We start from the raw sequence: 23,432 nt of genomic DNA on the forward strand, positions 1-23,432 counted from the left end.
TAATTCAGTATTATGGAATTTAAGTTGTGAGATCTTAAGTATGAATGGAGCTGAAAACTAACATTTTTGTGATCGTGGCCATGTATATATTAGTTATTTAGAAGTTTCTTTGGTAGTTTTCTTGAGAGTAGCTCAGCCTTTAACATCATTAAGTAATTAATTTACTGTGTGTGTATTTTCTATGCAGTATCAGTTTTCCAGTAACTTCAGTTGGTCAAGATGACGTGTGTTTATCTAATTCTGAAAGAGATGGTTCAGAAAACTCTGCTGCTAATTTGGATCTTGTATCTAGGAAGAGATATCATTGTAGCCTTGATGAAAGTGACCATGTGCCTCCTGCCAAAAAAACTTCACTCACTTCAATAGATGATTGTCAAAAATATACCTCTGAGGTAAGAGGAAATCATTAAACAAGTAAGATGGCCATATCAGTGGACCTATTTCTGTTCTTCATTTAGACTCTTTATATAAACATAGTTCTAATAGTTTCTACCATAAATAATCCAGATAAAACTGGTTTTGGACTTTTACTTTCTACTAGTTCTAGGTGGAAATTGATAGATGTTACTCAGGAAACCCATTCCCAGTTCATTGTCATTGGCTAAAGATAAGACTGAAAGCATCATACAGATGTGGATTTTGGCTGTACCAGTTAAAAGCTGTGGGATCTTAGGAACGATACTGAATGAGTTCCCTATTGTGTAAGATGGTAATAGTGATCCTACGTGTGTGTGTGTGTGCGCGTGCACGCTCAGTCATGTCCAACTCTTTGCAACCCCTTGGACTGTAGTCTGCCAGGCTTCTGTGTCCATGGGATTTTCTAGGCAAGTGTACTGTAGTGAGTTTCCATTTCCTTCTCAAGGGTATCTTCCCATCCCAGGGATAAAACCCACGACTCTTGAATTCCTGAATTGGCAGGCGGATTCTTTACTACTAGGGCCACCTGGGAATATCATCACTACCATTATCATAATGTTTAAAGCTTCCCATTGCTCTTAGGAATAAAACCAAACCTCTAAGGCCCTGTTTGTTTATTTGGTTGTTTTCTGTGTCTAATCTCATCTTGTGCTGGTCTCTGCCTTACTTTGGCCATTTTTCAGTTTCTTGAGTACACCATATTTCTTCATGTTCCAGGGCATTTCTTTTGCTCTCTTTTCTTTTTGAAATGTTTCCTTGCAAAATACAGACTTCTTGAGCTCAGTCGTAAACCTCAGGGATGCCTGACAGTACTGTGCAGATTCAGTTACCGGCCTCTGTGTTGTAGGTTTGTTAAGCATCCTCTCTGTTTTTGTTTCTGGTACTCATCATAAGGTACTACAGTATGGAAAGATTAGAATCTATATTCTCAAAAGAATGGTTGAAGACCAGTAGTCCTTAGATTATAGCAGAGAACAGAAGTGGTATAGTCTTCTATATCTAATAGTTTAAAAAATGGTATTCCAGAATAATTTTTAATTTCTCTTAGTACGTGTAAAGTTGAACATCTTTTCATATACTTAGGGCTTCCCTTGTGGCTCAGCTCGTAAAAAATTTGCCTGCAATGCAGACCTGGGTTCGATCCCTGTGTTGGAAAGATCCCCTGGAGAAGGGAAAGGCTACCCACTCCAGTATTCTGGCCTGGAGAACTCCATGGACTGTATAGTCCATGAGGTCGCAAAGAGTTGGACACAACTGAGCGACTTTCACTTCACTTCATATGCTTAAGATCCAGTTTTATTTCCTTTCCTGTGACATGACTGTATTCTTTACCCTTTTTTTAATTTGGTTTGTTGATCTTTATCTTATAGATTTAGAGGAACTGTCTATTTTGAATATTTGTGTATGAGTTGCAAATTTTTTTTTCTTAGGTTGCTGTCTTTTTTTTTGGCTGCGCTGGGTCTTCGTTGCAGTGAGGGGGCTTTTTCTAATTGCAGCTTGCGTAGGGCTTCTCTAGTTGTGGTGTGCGGGCTGAGTTGCCCTGCACGTGAGTGTCCCTGTGGTATCTAGTTCCCTGACCAGGGATCGAATCCTCAGCCCTTGCACTGGAAGGCAGATTCTTAACCACTGGACCACCAGGGAAGTTCCTTCAGGTTGCTGTCTTTTAATTCTACTTTTTGTGATTTTCTTCTGGAGACTATTTTGCTTAACTTTTTAATGTGGCAGTCTTGAAATTTTTAAAAAGGTAGTTGTTGTCCAGTTGCTAAGTCGTGTCCTGCTCTTTGCAACCCTGTGGACTGCAGGACACCAGGCTTCCCTGTCCTTCACTGTCTCCCAGAGTTTGCTCAGACTCATGTCCATTGAGTCGGTGATGCCATCCAACCATCTCATCCTCTGTCGTCCCCTTCTCCTTTTGCCTTCAGTCTTTCCCAGCATCAGGGTCTTTTACAGTGAGTCGGCTGTTCACATTAGGTGGCCAGAGTATTGGAGCTCCAGCTTCAGCATCAGTCCTTCCAATGAATGTTCAGAGTTGATTTTCTTTGGGATTGACTGGTTTGATCTCCTTGCAGTCCAAGGGACTCTCAAGAGTCTTCGCCGGCACCAACAGGTCGGAGGCATCAATTCTTCAGTGCTTAGCCTTTGTATCCCTATGTATCTGTCATCCAGTTTCAACATTTTGTCAGCATTCTATGCAGACATTGTTTCATTTTGTTTTAAAAGTATATTTAATGACATGGAAAAAAGACCATAGTATATCATTATATGCAAAATTATGCCACCAGTTTATAATATTCCATTTAACAAATGACAGGCTTCCTGGGTGGCTCAGTGGTAAAGAACCTGCCTGCCAATGCAGGAGACATGAGAGACTTGGGTTCTGTTCCTGGGTTGGCAGGATCCCCTGGAGAAGGAAATGGCAACCCATTCTAGTATTCTTGCCTGGAAAATTCCATGAGCAGAGAGGAGCCTGGCAGGTTATAGTCTGTGTAGTCACAGAGAGTCAGAATGACTGACCATAGCACACATGTTAAAAAATGATAGCTGTACTTTGGAGTGACTAAATCTTAAAAAAAAGAATGTATAGTGTAGTGTCTGTTGGGCCTATTTGAGAGTTTTATTTTCTGAAAAGTCGAAGTTATAATTTCAAATTCTAGAATGTATATACATTACACTTAGATATACAAATGATTTTTATTTTTCTGTAATCAAATTTATTAGCCTTTTGGGCTATTCCCTGATGATCCAATGGTTAAAACTTGGCGCTCTCACTGCTAGGACCCAGGTTCAATCCCTGGTAGGGGAACTGAAATCCCACAAGCTCAAAAAAATTTTTTTCTTTTAATTAGTCTTTTTATGTGTGCCTGTGGAGATTACGTTATATACTGAAAGTCTACCTTGAAATTAATATAAATTCTTCTGATTAATATCATTGATTTGTTTAGAATTTATTTTGGTTTTAAGAACAGTGGAACCAACTTAATTTTCCCCAGATACGTATCTGTTTGTCCGAGCATCATTTATTGAAGAGTTCATCTTTTCTCCACCGATTTAAAATTCCACTTTTGGGGACTTCCCTGATGGTCTGGTGGTTAAAACTCCATGCTTCCATTGCAGGGGGCATAGGTTCAGTACCTGGTTGGGGAAATTAGATCCTGTATGCTGTACTGCGAGACCAGAAAATAAAATAAAAGTGTAGTTTTGGAGGAAAAAAAATATTAAAAATTAAATAAAATTCCCATAAATATTTGGGTATATTCCCAAATTTCCCTTTCTTCTACATTGATTTACCTGTTTGTTCTGGGGCCAGTTTCACACTGTTTTAAAATCATTGTACCTTTTAAGTGCTTTAATATCTTAAAGGGACAGTCTGTTCTCCTCCCTGACCCCCAGTACAATTTTATTCTTTTTCCAAGATCTCCCTAGTTGCTTATTATGTTTTAAAGTTTATATTAATTTTAGCATGTGCTTATCTGGAGCTTAAAAAAAAATCCCTGTTGGTACTTGTGTTAGGATCGTGTTACCGTGACAGATTAACACAGAGAAAACTGACATCATAAATGTGATGCTGAATGTACTATTCAGAAACAGTGTATCTTTCCATTTCTTTAAGACTTCTTTTGTGTCTGTCTCTTAATGCTGTTTTAAGTTCTTCTTCATATAAATCTGGTTTATTTCTTACTGGGGTGTATCTAAGAATTTTATCTTTTTTTTGTTGTTGTTAGTATTATCATTAAGTTCTTTTAATTTAGAATGCTTTACAGAATTTCCCTCATTGTGTGTAATATTTTTTCAGTTGGTTCTTAAGAGTTTTCTAAGTAAACAGTTATATCATCTGCAAATATAATTTTAATTCTTTTCTTCTTTTTACACCTTGAATTTCTTTCTCTTTTTCTAATTATATTGGCTGATATAACTTTAAAAAAGTCAGAAAACAGCCCTGATATTGGACATCTTTTTCTTACTCCTGACTTCAATGGGAATATGTCCAGTGTTTATGAAATGGGATGCCGGCTTTTGGACTGCAGTAGTTAATATTTTATATTGTTAACAAAATACCTGTCTATTCAATTTTAGTTTGTTTTTTTTTTCCCCCAAGAATGAATACTATTTCATACTTCTCCTGCAAATAGAGAGATGAGACTATTTCTCTCTTCAGATCAGTTGATTTGTATTAATGTTTTAAAATACTGAGTCATCTTTACATTCCTGAAATAAACTTCTTGGCTGTGCCAAACAGATTATGCGATGTTGGTCCCCCAACCAGGGATTGAACCCATGCCCTAGGCAGTGAAAATGTGAAGTCCTAACGGGCTGCCAGGGAATTCTCAAACTCTGTTTGATTATGATGTTTTAGTCTTTTGATGTGCTGCTAAATTATGCTGGTAATACTTCATTTGATGTTTTTGCACTGATGTAAAACTGCTTAGTTGGATCAATATTACACTTGATTTGTAAAAGGCATTTGGAAGCTTTTCCTCTTCTGTCACGCTACAGAATAATTTAAATAGTAGCTGCAGTGTTTGATAGAAGCATCTATCACAGTGTTTTCATAATGTTTGATAGAAATCCTGTGAAACATGTCTGATCCTAGTGCTTTGTAGGAGATCACCAATTTCTTTACTTAAGAAAGAAAGAAGGAGGACTTCCTGGTAGTTTAGGGGTTAAGACTCTGCACTTGTGCTGCGGGAGGTGATGGTTCATTCCCTGGTCCAGAAAGTTCTACATGCCTTGCAGTGCAGCCAAAAAAGTAAAAAAAAAAAAAAAAAGTTGAAATTTTTTTTTTAAAGGAAGGAAATAAAATCAATTTTGACAACTGTAATATTTTTTTGTAAATTTCCTTGAAACAGGTGTGTTCAAAGGAATTAACAGATGTTTTGGAGGAAGCAGGTGAGTGAAGTGATTGCATTTTGCTTAGTACCCCTCATAACTATTTTTTAAATTTGGGATAGAAGATGAGTCTTGCTCATTTTTCTCTAAGAGTCAAGCCTTTATTGTTAGAGGGTGTTTTGTTTTGTTTTGTTTTCTTTTTGGTCCCTTCTGAGATCTTAGGTTTAGCACTTTGATAGCCCTAAAAAGCTACTTTCATCCTATACTTAGTAAAAAACCATAGAACTCCAGGATTTCCTGTAAAAGCTCAACAGTTACATTTAAGGAATTAGGAAGCTGTGTATAAGGGGGTTTTTATAGGTCCTTAGTTAGCTTTACCCTTTTTTGTGTTTAATTTTTATTGAAGTACAGTTGATTTACAGTGTTGTGTTACTTTCTGTTATACAGCACAGTGAATCTGTTATGCGTATACATATATCCACTTTTAGATTTTATTCCCATATAGGTCATGACAGAGTATTGAGTAGTGTTCCCTATGCTGTACAGTAGGTTATTATTAGTTATCTAGTTTTATGTATAGTAGTATGTATGTGTCAGTCCAAGTCTCCCAATTTATCCCACCCCCCATTCCTCCTTGGTAAGCATAGGTTTGTTTTCTATACCTGTGACTTTTACTTCTGTTTTGTAAATAGGTGCATTTGTAGATTGCACGTATAAGTGATACCACGTGATATTTGTCTTTCTGTGTCTGACTGACTTCACTCAGTATGACATCCCTAGGTCCATCCATTTTGTGTCAAGTGGCATTATTTCATTCCTTTTAATGGCAGAGTAATATTCCATTGAATATAGGCACCATATCTTTGTCCGTTCCTCCATTGATGGACATTTAGGTTGCTTCCGTTTCCTGGCTAATGCTGCAGTGAACACTGGGGTACACATATCTTTTCAAACTACAGTTTTCTCTGGATATATGTCCAGAAGTGGGATTGCTGAATCATATGGTATCTCTATATTTTGTTTTTTAAGGAACCTCCATACTGTTCTCCATAGTGGCTGTACCAGTTTACATTCCTACCAACAGTATAGGAGGTTTCCCTTTTCTCCACACCCTCTCCAACATTTATTGTGTGTAGATTTTGTGGTGACTGCCGTTCTGACCTTAGCTTTACCCTTTGATTAGAAAGTGATACTTTTTCATTTTGCTAGTTCAAGAAGTATTTATGTAGAAAGCTTTTCTAAGTCAAAATATTGATATATTGATATAACTATTTTATATCTGAACGTAGAAGCTGTTCCACAGCTTTGACCTATTATAATATGCCTGGGACTTCCCTGGTGGTCCAGTGGTTGGGAATCTGCCTGCTGGTACAGGGGACACAGGTTCGATCCCTGGTCTAGGAGGATCCCACATGCTGAAGGGCAACTAAGCCTTGCATCACAACTGCTGAAATCCAGGCACTCTAGAGCTTGCATGTGACATCTGCTAAGCCCTAGTGCCCTAGAGCTTGTGCTCTGCGTGGAGGGGCCACTGCAGTGAGAAACCTGTGTGCTGCAAGTAGATGGTAGCCCCTGCTTGCCACAACTAGAGAAAGCCTGCATGCAGCAACAAAGACCCAGTGCAGCGAAAGATAAATAAAAAAATTCCTAACAGTCCAAGTAACTTGACTAATTTTTAATTTAGCTTATCAAAGTAGGTTCACGATAGAATAATCATGGGTTTTCTTCTTCAGATATTGCAGAATAATTGAATATTAATTTCAGCATATGTGCTTACCATTTTTTTCTTTTTTGAAGGGGAGTCTTACAAGGGACAGGATATCTTCCCTACCTCAGGAAACATACAGACAATTTCAGAACCTCAGAAAGAGCAACTTGAACCAGCTTCTCAGAGTATCAGATCTGGATCTCTTGATAAAATAACAGATACACAAGAACAGAATGCATCTCAGTTACCTCAGGATGAGACAATGGTGTCTGATAAGGAAGAAAGAACTTGTACTGCTTCTGAGTCTGAACAAATGGGTAGCATCACATCGTCTTCAAACCGCCCCCTAACCAGGTATCATGAGAAAGTCTTTGATGTTTCTTTTCTCTCCACATTTTGCTCTCAGTGGATAAATTAAACCTATATGGAATAGGTGTAACATGTATAAACACTAAGTCCAATACTAAGGATGGTGTTTTGTGAACATACCCCTCTGTCATTAATATAAAGGGAATGGGTGTCATCAAAGGAAATACAGTTAATGCCACACACTTTCAGAGGACGTTCCATATGACAAGAGCTTAACTTTAAGGTCAGGGCGTCCCTCGTAGCTCAGTCGGTAAAGAATCTTCTGCGATGCAGGAGACCCAGGTTTGGTTCGTGGGTTGTGAAGATTCTCTGGAGATGTAAATGGCAACCCACCCCAGTATTCTTGCCTGGAGAATCCCATGGACAGAGGCTCCTGGCAGGCCACAGTCCATGGGGTTGCAAGAGTTGGACATGACTTAGCAACTAAATGATGATGATGGATTTTCAGTACTGAAACTTTGACTTATAGATAGAAAATCTTTAGAATTTAGGATTGCACACTTTCTTTTTCAGATTGTTCATGGTTATTATTTTGATAATTATTTATTCTACCACACAGTAGCTCCCAGTGCAGATGTAGATGGTGTGAGGCATAGGGCTGACATCAGAAGTAGTCTGCTGCTGCTGCTGCTAAGTCACTTCAGTCGTGTCCGACTCTGTGCGACCCCATAGACGGCAGCCCACCAGGCTCCCCCGTCCCTGGGATTCTCTAGGCAAGAACACTGGAGTGGGTTGCCATTTCCTTCTCCATGCATGAAATGCATGAAAGTGAAAAGTGAAAGTGAAGTTGCTCAGTCATGTCTGACTTTTCGAGACCCCATGGACTGCAGCCCACCAGGCTCCTCCATCCATGGGATTTTCCAGGCAAGAGTACTGGAGTGGAGTGCCATTGCCTTCTCCATCAGAAGTAGTCTGGAAGTTGTTTTATTGAAGTCCCAGATAATGTGTGCATTTCTTTCTCTCTCTCATGGCATACCAAAGAGGTCAGCTTTGGCTTCTGCCTATAAGAGTAAGTGTGGAATTTAAGCCCCAACCAGCTTCTCCCACATTATGTCCTAGTACTAGAAGCCAGTCTGCTGGGTTATGGACGTCTATTGGCTTAGCAGCAGCATTCAAATCATCAGTGTGGTGCTGGTGAATCGAAGAGGGGAGGATACGTATCAGTCTCCACTAAAGGAAAGTGGGAGGAAGGACGGATATAACTTGAAAAAGCATATTTAACAAACCTGTTCTTTTTGTTATATAAACTACATCTTTTCTGGAATTAGGAATGCGCTTAAAATAGAAGGAAATGGCAACCCACTCCAGTACTCTTGCCTGGAAAATTCCATGGACTGAGGAGCCTGGTGGGCTACAGTCCATGGGGTCTCAAAGAGTCGGACACAACTGAGCGACTTCACTTAAAATAGAATGAAGGCAATGTCATGGGAGTTTGGGTTTTAGAACAAGGGTTCTATAGAACATTATATATTACCTTGTGATTATATAATCATATATATATATATATAAACAAATAAGCATGCTCTGTTCCAGTGAACTTATATAATCGGTTGGTGGACTGCATTTGGCATGTGGATCATAGCTTGCTGACCCCTACTCTGGAGTCTTCCTACTCAAAATGTGGTCCTGGGACCAACAGCAGGGACATCATTTGAGAACTCAGTAGAAATACAGAACTCGGGCCCCATTCCTCTTCAACTCAGTCAGAATCCTCATTTTAATAAGCTCCCCAGGTGATTTGTGGGCACTTTTAAGCTTGATAAGTACTACTCTAGAGAAAGCCTTGACGTTCATCACAAGTATGTGCCATGGCATAGTGATGTTCAACGCCTAGTGGTGTCAGTGCTTAGATCTGTGCCGCTCTTGTGCTATCACACGTACCAGTTTAGCATTCGTGGAAAGAAGCTGGTACCAAGAATGTGTCTTCCTGGGACTTCCCTGGCATCCAGTGGTTAAGACTCCAGGCTTCCAACGTAGGGAGCGTGAGTTTGATCCCTGGTGTAGGAACTAAGATCCCAATGGCCGGGCAGCAGGCCAAGAGAAAAAGTTTAATTATACAGGTATTGATGTTGGCCTATAAAATTTTATACATTCCTGCTTTTAGTTTCTTTAATAATCTGCCTATGAAAAATTTAGTGACTATTAAAAAGAAAAAAAAAAGAATGTGTCTTTCTGGATATTCTTGAACATCTTTACATTTGCATTTCTAGACCTGGCAGAAGACCCCTGGGATTTTTGTCTTTAATATGTTCGAAGAATAGCTTGGACTCTGATGAACCTACAGTTCATAGTAAGAAACGCCTAAAACCTGTTATACCTGTATCAAGACAAAATTTGAAAAGATCTAATTTGCCTAGTGTAAGCCAGAAAAAAACTCAAGAGTCCTCTGATGTTCCATCTCCAAGTGTTGTTGACAATACTCAACCTACGAATAATGATGGTTCAGCAACTCAGGTATGTGATAACTGTTCTTTGTTTATTTGTATAGGATGGATTGGTTATCAGGCTCAACTAGGAAAGACATGGTAATTGCTTTCTTCATCTGGATGTCAGAAATTATTGCAGGGCAACTCCAGTCCATCTCCTTGCTCTCCTACCCTGCTTATTAGAAGAAGATAAGGTGCTGAATTAGAAAGTTACAGCTAGTTTAGTACAGAGCCGTTGAACTAACCATAAATGAACACTTAATTGCCAGTCCTTTACTGCAAAGATCCTTCTGACCTTTTTGCTCCTTTTGTGGAAGCAAAACAAAGCAGTGCTTGCATTTTATTTCCTTTAGGAAAAACGTCCTGACACCTACAGGAATTCAAGGAATGGTAAAATTAGAATTTGCTTGCATGTTTCATTTCTGTGCATTCTAAAGCTGTCATAGTAAGTACTAGGGCACAAAAATCTGGGAACTTATATCAAAGACTTTGGAAGAATATTGGGGTGACTTATCTCAACAAAGAAAAGGCTGGTGACTATTATTGGATAGCATGGAGCCTCAAAGGAAAGAGTATTTTTGTAAAGAACATTTTTAACATTTTAAAGTATTTTATGTTATTTCCTACAATTATATTCTGAGACCAGAATTTTATGAGTCTTTATTATTGTCACCAAATTCCTTTGGAGAATAGTAATTACCAAGTGTAACCGTGCCAGTTTGGTCCCGTCTTTACCAGCCTGAGATATTACTTTTCAAAATACACTTGTTTTTCTTATTTAATATAGTGGTGGAGGAGTGGAAATGTAATTTCATTTTCTGAAAATTAGGTATGTATTTATTTCTGGCTCTGCTGCGTCTTTGCTGCAGTGTGAGGGCGTTCTCTTGGAGGCCAGCAGGGGCTACTCTGTGGTTGCCGTGTGTGGGCCCCTCTGTGGTGCAGCCCGGGCTCCAGAGCGTTGGCTCAGCAGTTGTGACATAGGGCTTAGTTGCCCCAAGGCACTTAGGATCTTCCCAGACCAGGGACTGAGCCCACGTCCCCTGCACTGGCGGGCAGATTCTCAACCCCTGGACCACCAGGACTCCTGTCATTTCACTTCTAAAATTTGCATTTCTTCAGTTATTAGTGAGTTGGTTTTTTTCCCGCTTATATTTACTAGATTCTGTTTCTGTCTTTTTTTAAATTGCTGTGTTGTTTTTGCTTGCTGATTTATAGCTTTTGGAATCCCAGTAGTTTTCTTTTGTATGAGTTCTTTATGCATGTAAATAAGCCACATACCTTTTAGCTCTTTACTACAAGTATTTTTTCCAAGTTTATTTGCTTTTTAAAATTTTGTTACACCTAACTTTTAAATGTTTAGTTAAATCTATTACTCTTTTCTTTGTAAGTTATTAAATTACTTTTATGACTAAAAGTTTTTCTCCACAGGTATAAAATTTTGAATAATCAGTTTTAAAACTTTATTCATGGTTATTGACGTTGGTATATAGTGTGAGGCGAGGATTTAATCTAAATATCATCCTCAACTTGCTGCTTTGTTTTTTTGACTAACATATTCCACATGTTTTAAAATGCATAACCTACAAAAGAGAGTTTATAGTAAAATGTTTCCCACATCTGTCCTTTAGCTTTGTAGTTCCTCCTTTCTGCAGGTGTGTCGTGTTATCAGATTTTGGTTTACTTTTCCAGAGACTTTTTAATATACACAAATATAAACATTTTTCTTCTTCTTTTACATAAATAATGGCATGTCACCTCTTCTTTGCTTTTCACGTGTAGCAGTGTGGCTTTGAGACATTACAAAACAGTAGATAAAAGGCTTCCTTCTCTCTATTGCTCTTTCTTTTTAAAAAAAAAAGATATTTACTTTTACTTATGTATTTGTTTGGCTGCACCAGATCTTTGTTGCAGCACGCGGGATCTTTAGTTGTAGCATGCAAACTCTTAGTTGTAGCACGTAGGAACTAATTCCCTGACCAGGGATCAGACCTGGGCCCCTGCATTGGGAGCAGAGTCCCAGCCACTGGACCACCAGGGAAGTCCTTTGCTCTCTTTAAAAAAATTGAATTATTAACTTTTTATTTTGAGATAATTATAGATTATCATGGAGTTATAAACAACCATATGGAGGGATCTCATCTATCCTTCACTCAGTTCTCCCCAGTGGTAACATCTTATGAAACTCTCCTCCAGTATCACAACCGCTATACTGACATTACGATAGTCAAGATACAGAACAGTTCTGTCACTAGGGGGATCTTTTGTTCAGCCCTTTTATAGACACACCCACTTCCCTGCCACCCCCACTGTCTCCTTATTTTCTGGTAACCTGGTTTCCAGTAAATGTGTCTTTTTGGGACTTAACCTGGTGGTCCAGTGGCTAAGACTCTGTGCTTCCAATGCTGGGGGTCCTGGTGCGATCCCTGGTCAGGGACCTAGATCCCACATGGCACAATTAAGAGTTCACGTGCTGCAACTGAAGATCCCGTGTGCCGTAACTCAGACTGCTGCTACTGCTACTGCTGCTAAGTCGCTTCAGTTGTGTCCGACTCTGTGCGACCCCATAGATGGCAGCCCACCAGGCTCCCCCGTCCCTGGGATTCTCCAGGCAAGAACACTGGAGTGGGTTGCCATTTCCTTCTCCTGTGCATAAAAGTGAAAAGTAAAAGTGAAGTTGCTCAGTCGTGTCCGACTCCTAGCAACCCCATGGACTGCAGCCTACCAGCCTCCTCCGTCCATGGGATTTTCCAGGCAAGAGTACTGGAGTGGGGTGCCATTGCCTTCTCCGATAACTCAGACTGGGTGCAGCCAAATAAATAAGTAAAATAATTGTATATTTCTCTTTTAAAAAGTGTGTCACCCCAAAATGTTTTATAAATGGAATCATGGCTTTGGGACTAGTGTCTCTTCAGTAGTGAGTCATCCAGACGGTTTTACATATCAGTAGTTTATTCCTTTTTGTTGCTGGATAGTATTTCCTGGTGTGGATGTGCCAGCTTTCTTTATCCATTTACCCACCAAAGGACATCTAGTGGTTTTCAGAGTTTGTTATTATAAATAAAGCTGTGAGCTTCTGCATGCAACTTTTTGTGTGGACATAAATTTTCCTTTTTTTTTTTTTTCAGGAATAAGTGCCCTCATTGTTTTTATTTTTTTTATTTTTATTTTTTTTCCCTCATTGTTTTTAATGATTCTGTAGTATTGCATTGTTTGGGGGTACCATAGAGCGATACTGGTCTCACACAGGCATTTAAGTTACTCCTAATTGTTTGCTATTTCAAACAGTGTAGTAACAACTCATATATAAATAGACCATTTTTCACATTTTGGGTTAAATTCCTAGAAATTGAATTGCTGGTCTAAAGAAATGATTTTTCTTTTGACAGACACTGCCTGATTATCCTCCATAGGGATTGTATCAGTTTCAGTTCATAACAGCAATGTATGAGAGAGCCTTTCCCCTCACAATAGTATATTATTAATGTTGTTCATTTTTTATCTTCTTCATAGATTTAATGAACACATGTATCTGTGATATAGGTTGCAGTTTTTTGTCCCTCTGTGGCATTTATCTTTTGATTTTGTATATGGTGGTTTGTGCCATGCAGGTATTTTTTATTTTTATGTACATGAATTTATCAATCTGCTATGATTTCTGGCTTTCATGTCATTCCTTCACACTCTGTCCCCACCCTAAGATTATAAACCATTTTCCTATGGTATTTTACAGTAGATTGTTTTAAAACTCAATTGTAGTTTTGGCGAGGCTGCACCTTTGTTGCTGCACAGGGCTTTCTCTGGTTGCGGCGAGCGGGGGCTGCTCTCTAGTTGTGCTGTGCGGGCCTCTCACTGTGCTGAGCTCTTGTTGCAGGGCACGGGCTTGGAGTGCATGGGCTTTGGTTGTCGTGGTGCGTGGGCTCGGTGGTTGTGGCATACAGGCTTAGTTGTCCCACGGCATGTAGGTCTCACTGGACCAGGGACTGAACCTGGGTCTCCTGCACTGGCAGGTGGATTCTCTACCACTGAGCCACCAGGGAGCCCCTATGGTCGATTTTTAAAAATGTTTTTACATTTAAGTTTATTGATCCATCTAGAACTTGTAATGGTGAAGTATAATAGGTCGGATTTCCTTTTTGTGAGACAGTTATACAGTTGTCCAGTATTATTTATTGGATTATCCACCTTTTCTCAATTTTTTTTTGAAATAACACTTTTATCAGGACTAAATTTCCATCCATATGTGTTAGGGATATTTCTAGTCTATTTCACTGATATGCATGTCTGTTCCTGTACCAGTACCATGCCGTCTTAATTTTTCTAGATTTATAAGTATGCTAATTTTTGATAGAATTGCTTTGATTTGTGATATTTCCTTATGTACCATTCTGTTTCATGGGTCCTATTTTGGTCATTAAAATGTTTTCATTTAGATTTAATAGTGTTATATTTTCTGTGTTATTAATTTTTTCACAGAAATTTGAAGTAATAAACATGTACATTACAGTTAATCTAGTTATGTCTAGTATTGTATATTTGTTGGTTTTATTATTGTAACTAATGCTGCAAAGGTTATCTCTTACTATGTTTAGGATTATTTCCTTAATATAACAGCACAGAAATTAAATTATTGGGTCAGTGGGTATAAACATATTTAAAGCTCTTATAGTGATAAAGAATCTGCCTGCCAGTGCGGGAGACACAGGTTCTATTCCTGGGTCAGAAAGATCCCCTGAGTAGGAAATGGCAACCCGCTCCAATATTCTTGCCTGGAAAATTTCATGGACAATGGAGCCTGGTGGGCTACAGTCCGTGGGGTCGCAAAGAGTCATACATTGCTGAGAGACTGAGTGAGTACTTTATTGCTATATTGCTTTTCAAACAGGTATCAATTTAGACTACCACTATCAATATAAATGTTATACTGCATACTTAATTTTATTATCTTTTTAGGTTTCTCATAATCGTCCCTTACCGAAAGGAGAATGTAAAGGTGGCCAAAACCGGGTGCCTGAAGAGGAGCCAACCACAGTCTCTGAATATTTCTTTAACGATATCTTTATTGAAGTGGATGAAACAGAATAGAAAATCTCCTTTTTTATTTTCTTTTTAAGTCTAGGATTTCCAGAATCAGTTATATCAACAAAGCAGTATTTAGAAAGAAGCATCACTGGCAGTTTTTCTTTAGGTTGATTTTGAGTATTTATTCAGCTTGATTTGAAGCTTTTATAATCAGTGAAAAACATTGCTGGGGTCCTTGTCATTCTGATTGGCTCAGCATTTTGGAAATATCAACCAGTTAAGACTGCTTTCTCAGACAGAAATAACAGGTCTTGTTTACATTTTGACTCTTTCTGTATTGAACACACATGAACATCCTCGAATGTTGTGGATAATGTCTGTGTAAGTCACAGTGCTGATGTATTTGGAAGTGGATTGTATTTAACGTTTAGCGAACCTTTTGTGAAGGTTTTTTTATGTTTGCGTAGGGTTTTTGTTTTTGTTTTAGGATTTTGGGGGGTTTGGGTGTTTTTTTTAATTTTTATTTTTTAGTATGGTGAAAGCCTTTTCATTTGCCTCTAAATATATGAAAGGAAATTGTGAAACTCCAGTTTAGTATGGTAACTGTTAAAAACTTTTCTATTATCATCTATTTGACTGAAAAATGTGTATTTTTCTAATTCATATTGATGTAACATTAGTCCTAATTGAAGAACTAGTATTTAAACTTACTATTTATAAAGATAAAACATCAAAAAGCTTATTTATTTTTAAATTTTTTATTTAAAAGAATATTCAGTTTTAATTTTTTACCCCTGAGATTATGGGTAAAGAAGGCATTAACAAATTTATGTTTGTCTCCTTTCCCGCTTTAATTTTAAAGATATTTAAAGTGATATAACTAAAGTATTTGAATAGTATATATGTTTGAATACATTTTTTTCTCATAGTTCAGTATATTGACTTTGTACTGTGAATTTTTTGTTTTTCTTATTTCTTAGATAATCTCAGGATTTGTATGGGAAAAAAAAACCTTAACCTTATTTATGAGGCAAATTTCCATACAAAACTCAGTCTCCATTACATAAACATATGCTCACATACACACATTCCTTTTTTAAAAAACAATTTCTTGTTTTCTTTCCCCCATTAAATTCTCCTTAAGGACCTAAGTATGTAGGTCTTTATGGACAGAGCATAATTGAGATGTTAAAAACAGAAAATAAGATCACAATAAGCGTTTATTAAGTCAGTGATTATCATCAATATGAATTTATGGGTTGGGTTTAAATTTTGAGATTTTGTGATTTACGTAGGTAATTCCTTTATCCACCCAAGCAAATCTTTGTGGTTCAAATTAAACTTCTGAAAAAACAGAATTATTCTTTTATATGAAAAGCCCTCTGGGTTGATAATGCCTTGGATCAGGAATCAGAAACATTTTCTGCAAAAATATTTTCGAATCCGTGGGCCAGATGCCTTCTGTGGTAACTACTCGACTCTGCCACTTCAGTATGAAAACAGCCACAGGCAATACTTACACGATGGGCATAGATGGGTTGGCCCCTGTATTAGACAGTAGTTTTCCTATCTTAAGGTGCTGATGTCATTACCTATGAGATATTTGTCCCGAAATGATGAGTTGTGCCTAACAAAGAAAACTGTTGATTGCATTATGAAATCAGTATTTCAGTTGGGAAGATATTCTAATGTCTAATTATGTTTGTAAATTGAAAATTATAAAAAATGGTGACCAGTTTTCAGGTTCACTAGTAAAACTGGATTTGGCTTGGCAAGTATAACAGTAATCCTAATGTATTAAAACAATTGATATTAGAACATTTCTTATTCATTGCCTTATAGTGAAATTTACAGTTTAAACTTTTTTGTCATAAAGGAGGATTTAGAAGGAAATTCTCTATAGATACGCATTTATTTATTTCATGTGATTAATATGTTACAAAAACCATGGTCGTAAATCACATTGCTATTTTAAATGCCATTTTTATACATTTTAAAAGTCTCATTCTGAAAAAGTTTCTTTAGTTCATGTTAGTTTAGGTGTTAGGTTGTCATAGCTAAACTATGATTTTATCCCTTGTTTAATATAACTTTAAATGTGTTAACATCTGTCTCTTGTTCATCTACAATGAGTCAATTTTGTGGAAGATGTAACTTCTTACTGTATAAAGGATAATTTTATCTTTGGGCATTCATTGCATTAGAGAATCAAGTCAGCTAAATTCTCCTACTGTTATATCCTTAAAACTACTCTTAGAAAAAGAAAATCAGTGTAATTTACCTTACAAGGGGGAAAGACTTGTTCACACCTGTGTTTAATCTGACTCATATAAAGATCATGTGAAGAATTTGTATTTTATAAATTTTCAAAGAGATATGATTAAAGGTCTTTATTTTTTTCTTGTCTTTTCCTCCTGAACACTTATATCTTAGCAAGTGAGCAACATGATGACTTAAAAGCCTAATTGTTGGTAAATGATTGAGGCACAGATAAAAATATGATATCCACTGCTTACCACCATGTTTTTTGAAATATAGGTCACCATGTATATTATCTTGCTTAAAGAAGTCTTTGACAAAAAGCAGTATCTGTCATTGTAAATTTTCTTGTTCTAAAGAAAGCAGTTATATTCTGTAGGTGTAAATTATGTAAATAAAAGTTATTTTATATTATTTGTTGTGTCCTTTTTTTCAAATGACAATAAAGATATTAATGTGTTAGTGAACGAAAAATAGTCTTAGAAGTACAGTTTACACTTCCACAAAGATATAGTATAATTGGAAGAGTTAATTTTTTCTTTCATTTATGCTGTGAAGGGTATTATTTTGATTTTGCAAGAGTAAAGAATAGATTTTCCCCACATCTGGGACATATGAAAAGTTGCTTACTTTTTTGTTTATTTGCTCCTCATGCAATGAAATTTTAGATAAAAGAACTCAATCTCTTTTACTTTTTTTTTTCCTGGAGAGAAAGGCAAATGGGAAACTTCAGTTATGGATATAAACCTAGACTTCTGACAGTGTCTGACCAGACTTTTAAACTTTTTGTCTGGCATAAAAGGATTTTTTATTTTCTTAAAACTCCTCCCCACTCTTCTCCTGCTTTCTCCCAATATGTTAATCAAAACTGGGTTTTCATATTCAGTATTTGTATGGTATTAGTGGAAATTATTCACTGCTCTACCACCTGATGAACTTAGATGACATTTCCTTTCTGGTACAGCTCCTTGTTTTTCTTGTTTTTCTTCATTTGCTTTGGGTTTGTTTTTGAACCTGTAGCTTAACCTTCACACCCTCCAGCAAGTCTGGTTATACTTTATATATAAGTTTATACTTTTCGACATGGTCAAGTTGTCAGATAAATTATTTCCTTCTTCTTCCCCCTCCTCCCCCACCCCCCTACCACCCGACTCCTGGAAAACTTACGAAAATCTTCCTTCCTGCTTTCATCTCAACTGAGTCTTCACAGGTCTCCATGTGCAGCACAGTTGCCATGCTGGGTCTTCTCTTGTGAGTCCACTACCCTTCTTTGGTGGTTTGGACTCCCTATTTCTGGAGCCCATGTCTTTGTTTTTCTTGATTTGATTCGGAGAAGGATATCTTCCCCTATTTACTGCAGAAGGGTATGTGGATGATACTGTAACTTGAGACTTTACGTGTCTGAGAGTTTCTTTTTTCTATTCTCTCACTTAGTTGGGCTCTATGTGGAATTCTTGAGTAATTTGAAAATAGTTTCCGCTTCATTTCAGAATCATCCTCTGATTATATTCTGGTCTTCAGTGTTTAAAAAAGTCTGCTGCTATTCTGATTCCCTGTCCTTTGAATGTGGGCCACTGTTTACATGTTTTCTGACCCTGGTACTCTGCATAGTGGGCTTCCCTGTGGCTCAGTGGTACAGAATCTGCCTTCCAAGCAGGAGACTCGGGTTCAGTGCCTGGGTCAGGAAGATCGCCTAGAGAACGAAATGGCTACCCATTCCAGTATTCTTGCCTGGAAAATCCTATGGACAGAGGAGCCTAGTGGGCTAGTCCCTGGGGTCCTAAAAGAGTCAGATATAGCTTAACAACTGCACCACCACCATGGTGCACGATAATGTGCCACCCCCATCGCTTCCTGCCCCCACATGTCATGGGCCTTTTTAATATGGAAACCCATTTCCTTCCCTTCTGGCAAAAGTTCTTGCATTATTACTTTGATAATTTCTCTCTTCCGTTTTCACTGTCTGCTACCTGAAATTCCTATGAATCAGATTTTTAAATCTCCTTTCAGTCAGTTCAATTCAGTTCAGTCGCTCAGTCGTGTCTGACTCTTTGCGACCCCATGAATCACAGCACACGCCAGGCCTCCCTGTCCATCACCATCTCCCGGAGTTCACTCAAACTCACGTCCATTGAGTCGGTGATGCCATTCAGCCATCTCATCCTCTGTCGTCCCCTTCTCCTCCCGCCCCCAATCCCTCCCAGCATCAGAGTCTTTTCCAATGAGTCAACTCTTCGCATGAGGTGGCCAAAGTACTGGAGTTTTCAGCTTTAGGATCAGTCCTTCCAAAGAAATCCCGGGCTGATCTCCTTCAGAATGGACTGGTTGGATCTCCTTGCAATCCAAGGGACTCTCAAGAGTCTTCTCCAACACCACAGTTCAAAAGCATCAATTCTTCTGCGCTCAGCTTTCTTCACAGTCCAACTTTCACATCCATACATGACTACTGGAAAAATCATAGCCTTGACTAGACGGACCTTTGTTGGCAAAGTAATGTCTTTGCTTTTGAATATGTTATCTAGGTTGGTTGTAACTTTCCTTCCAAGGAGTAAGGGTCTTTTAATTTCATGGCTGCAGTCACCATCTGCAGTGAATTTGGAGCCCCCAAAAATAAAGTCTGCCACTGTTTCCACTGTTTCCCCATCTATTTCCCATGAAGTGATGGGACCAGATGCCATGATTTTCGTTTTCTGAATGTTGAATTTTAAGCCGACTTTTTCACTTTTCTCTTTCACTTTCAAGAGGCTTTTTAGTTTCTCTTCACTTTCTGCCATAATGGTGGTGTCATCTGCATATCTGAAGTTACTGATTTTCTCCCAGCAATCTTGATTCCAGCTTGTGCTTCATCCAACCCAGCATTTCATGTGATGTACTCTGTATATAAGTTAAATAAGCAGGGTGACAATATACAGCCTCGATGTACTCCTTTTCCTGTTTGGAACCAGTCTTTTGTTCCATGTCCAGTTCTAACTGTTGCTTCCTGCATACAGGTTTCTCAAGAGGCAGATCAGGTGGTCTAGTATTCCCATCTCTTTCAGAATTATCCACAGTGTGTTGTGATCCACACAGTCAAAGGCTTTGGCATAGTCAATAAAGCAGAAATGTTTTTCTGGAACTCTCTGGTGGTAAATTGTTTGTCTGCAATGTGAGAGACCTGGGTTCGATCCCTGGGTTGGGAAGATTCCCCAGAGAAGGAAATGGCAACCCACTCCAGTACTCTTGCCTTGAAAATCTCATGGACGGAGGAGCTTGGTGCAGGCTACTGTCCATGGGGTCGCAAAGAGTTGGGTACGACTGAACGACTTCACTTTCTTTGTTTCTGGAACTCTCTTGATTTTTCGATGATCCAGCAGATGTTGGCAATTTGATCTCTGGTTCCTCTGCCTTTTCTAACCAGCTTGAACATCCTAGAAGTGACTTTGTTGGTCACAAAACCCATAGAGAGAAGGCCAAAAGTCGATGCTTCAGACTAACAAATGTGCACAATTAAGTCAAAATCTGAGTTCTTCTTTGACTTAGTTCATAATTTTGAATCAACAGTTTTTTCCAATGAACATTTTTAGGGCATAATTTGCATTTAATAAAGTACATAGATCTTAAGTATTCAGTTTGAATACTGACAATGTATACAGCTGTGTTCAGTTCAGTTCAGTTCAGTCGCTCAGTCGTGTCTTGACTCTGCGACCTCATGAACCACAGCACGCCAGGTCTCCCTGTCCATCACCAACTCCCGGAGTTTACCCAAACTCATGTCCATCGAGTCAGTGATGCCATCCAGCCATCTCATCCTCTGTCGTCCCCTTCTCCTCCTGCCCCCAATTCCTCCCAGCATCAGAGTCTTTTCCAATGAGTCAACTCTTCTCATGAGATGGCCAGCGTATTGGAGTTTCAGCAAAACAATGTTTTCATCCTCCCAGGAAGTTCCTTTAAGCCCTTTCCCCACTGCCACCCACCCAGGTTACTTCCACCTGATCTTGAACTTTATATTATGTATTCCTTTGTATCTGATTACTCTTGCTCAACATGTTTTTGGGACTCACTAATTTTGTAGTGTGTTAGCAGCTCCCTGTTGTTACTAAGTTGTATTCCATTTTATGCCTGTTCCACATATGAATATACTGTAGTTGTCTATCCATTTTCCTATTGATTGTTTCTGAATTTTACCTCTTGAATAAAGCTACTGTAAATATTCTTGTATAAATCTTTTGGTAGACACGTTTTTATTTCTCATGTGTAAAAACCTAGATTTATTTTTCTAAGTACTTGATGTTCTTTGACGTGTTTACAAATGGTATTTTTAAATGCCTATTTTTATTTATATGTTTATTGCTGGAACTTAGAGAAACAGTTGATTTTTGTATTGCAATTAAGATTTTAGCAAATGAGGATTCCCTGGCAGTCCAATGGTTGTGACTCTGTGAAAGTTTACTGTTAAGGCCATGTGGCAAGGCCAAAAAAAAAGATGTTAGGAAGTGTATTTTCTATACATCCATTCACAGTCTTACCTAGCCTTTGGAGCTATTAAAGCAAGCCTTTAAAAAAATATATATATATATATAGGAATGCTATTTGTTCTTAGAAAACAGACTTAGAAACTCAGTTATTGGGACTTCCCTGGTGGTCTAGTGGCTAAGACTTCTAGCTCCCACCTCAGGGGGCTTGGGTTCCATCCTTGGTCAGGGAGCTAGATCCCACATACCACAACCAAAAATCCTGAGCGCTGCAAGCAAAAATCCTATATGCCCTAACGAAGATAGAAGATCCTGTGTGCTGCAGCTAGGACCTGGTGCTGTCAAATAAATAAATGAAACTCACTTATAATAAGATAAACAGAATAAAGTAAAATTTTAAGTAATAAAATTTAATGCTCCTGGGAAACATTTGCTAACTTCTCATTTATTTAATAAATTTAAAGGGTAACAGAGTATCTTACCTCTTTAAAACCTTGTTTTCCCATCCTTTTAATAATTTCTCATTAGGGAATTCCCTGGCAGTCCAGTGGTTAGGACTCTGTGCTTCCACTGCAGGGGGTACGAATTTGATTGCTGGTCAGGGAACTAAGACCCCACATGTTGTGGGGGCAACTAAGCCCAGGCTTGCAACTACCCTGGAGCCTGAGCGCCACAACTAGAGAAGCTCATGTACCACAAGGAAGAGCCCAGGAGCCCTGCACGCTGGGACAAAAGGCCCCGCGTGCCACAGGGAAGGTCCCACGTGCCACAACTAAGACACGATGCAGCCAAATATTTTTTAAAAATCAGTTGCATTTCTATGTGCTAATAATGTACAAACTGAAAAGGAAATTACAAAAGTAACTCCGTTTACAGTAGCCTCAAAAATAACAAAATAGAAATTAACCAAGGAGGTAAAAGACTTGCCCAATGAAAACTAAAAAACAGTGCTGAAAGAGATTAAAGAAGACATAAATAAATGGAAACATCCCATTTTCATAGATGGGCAGACTTTAATACTGTTAAGATGTCAGTGCTACCCAGTGTGATCAATAGATTCAGTGCAGTCCCTATCAAAATTCTGAGATTTTTTTTTTGACAGAAATAGAAAAATATACCTCTAAAGTTAATATGGAATGTAAGGGATCTCAGATAGTCAAATAAATCTTGAACAAGAATAAAGCTAGAAGACTTAACATTTAATGATTTCAAAACTTACTACAAAGCTACAGTAAAAAAAAAAAAATTGTGGTTTTAACATAAAATACAGACGTATAGGACCTAGAATATAATACAAAGTCAGAGATAAACCACTGCGTATGAAATAATTTCTGACAAGCGTGCCAAGACTATTTAATGGAGAATGGACAGTCTTTATGACAAAAGATGTTGGGAAAACTGGATATCCACATAGCAAAGAATGAAGCTAACATTGTGTACAAAAATTATCTCAAATCTAAGACTAAGTGGACTAAGGAAGATAATTTTTTTCTCATTTTCCAGTGTGTGAGAAATTGTGAGGAAGCTCAGATTGTTGTTGTTGTTTCTCAGCCACTCAGTTGTGTCTGACTCTTTGCGACCCCATGGACTGCAGCACATCAGGCTTCCCTGTCCTCTGTTTCCTGGAGTTTGCTCAAACTCATCCGTTGAGTCGGTGATGCCATCCAACCATCTCATTCTCTGTCTTCCCCTTCTCCTTCTGCCCTCAATCTTTCACAGCATCAGGTCTTTTCCAATGAGTCAGCTCTTCACATCAGGTGGCCAAAGTATTGGAGCTTCAGTATCAGTCCTTCCTATGAATACTCAGGTTTGATTTCCTTTAGGATTAACTGGTTTGATCTCCTTGCTGTCCAAGGGACTCTCAAGAGTGTTCTCCAACACCACAGTTGGAAAGTTCTTTGGTGCTCAGCCTTCTTTATGATCCAACTTTAGCATCTGTACATGACTATTGGAAAA

At 38.2% G+C, this 23,432-nt stretch overlaps 1 protein-coding gene across 3 annotated transcripts in view; it reads left to right on the forward strand.

Annotated features, from left to right (window-relative positions):
• Positions 1–17,439, forward strand: part of BDP1 (BDP1 general transcription factor IIIB subunit) — an 85,239-nt gene extending 67,800 nt beyond the window's left edge. For 2 of the 3 annotated variants that reach the window (XM_086362103.1, XM_086362104.1), the window contains exons 35-39: positions 188–392; positions 5,265–5,304; positions 7,042–7,306; positions 9,532–9,775; positions 14,698–17,439. In XM_086362103.1, coding sequence (XP_086218229.1) covers positions 188–392; positions 5,265–5,304; positions 7,042–7,306; positions 9,532–9,775; positions 14,698–14,829 — 886 coding nt within the window. In that variant the 3' untranslated portion in view covers positions 14,830–17,439. Of the gene's footprint in view, positions 1–187; positions 393–5,264; positions 5,305–7,041; positions 7,307–9,531; positions 9,776–10,100; positions 10,978–14,697 lie in introns of those variants that run through there. The other variant, XM_086362105.1, reaches the window with a different exon arrangement.
• The last annotated feature ends 5,993 nt before the right edge of the window (positions 17,440–23,432 follow it).

The sequence above is a fragment of the Bos grunniens genome, chromosome 20 (genome assembly GCF_055505025.1).
Source record: "Bos grunniens cultivar Pamir isolate PY7600 chromosome 20, Bosgru_T2T1.0, whole genome shotgun sequence".
In the NCBI taxonomy this organism is placed as follows: domain Eukaryota; kingdom Metazoa; phylum Chordata; class Mammalia; order Artiodactyla; family Bovidae; genus Bos; species Bos grunniens.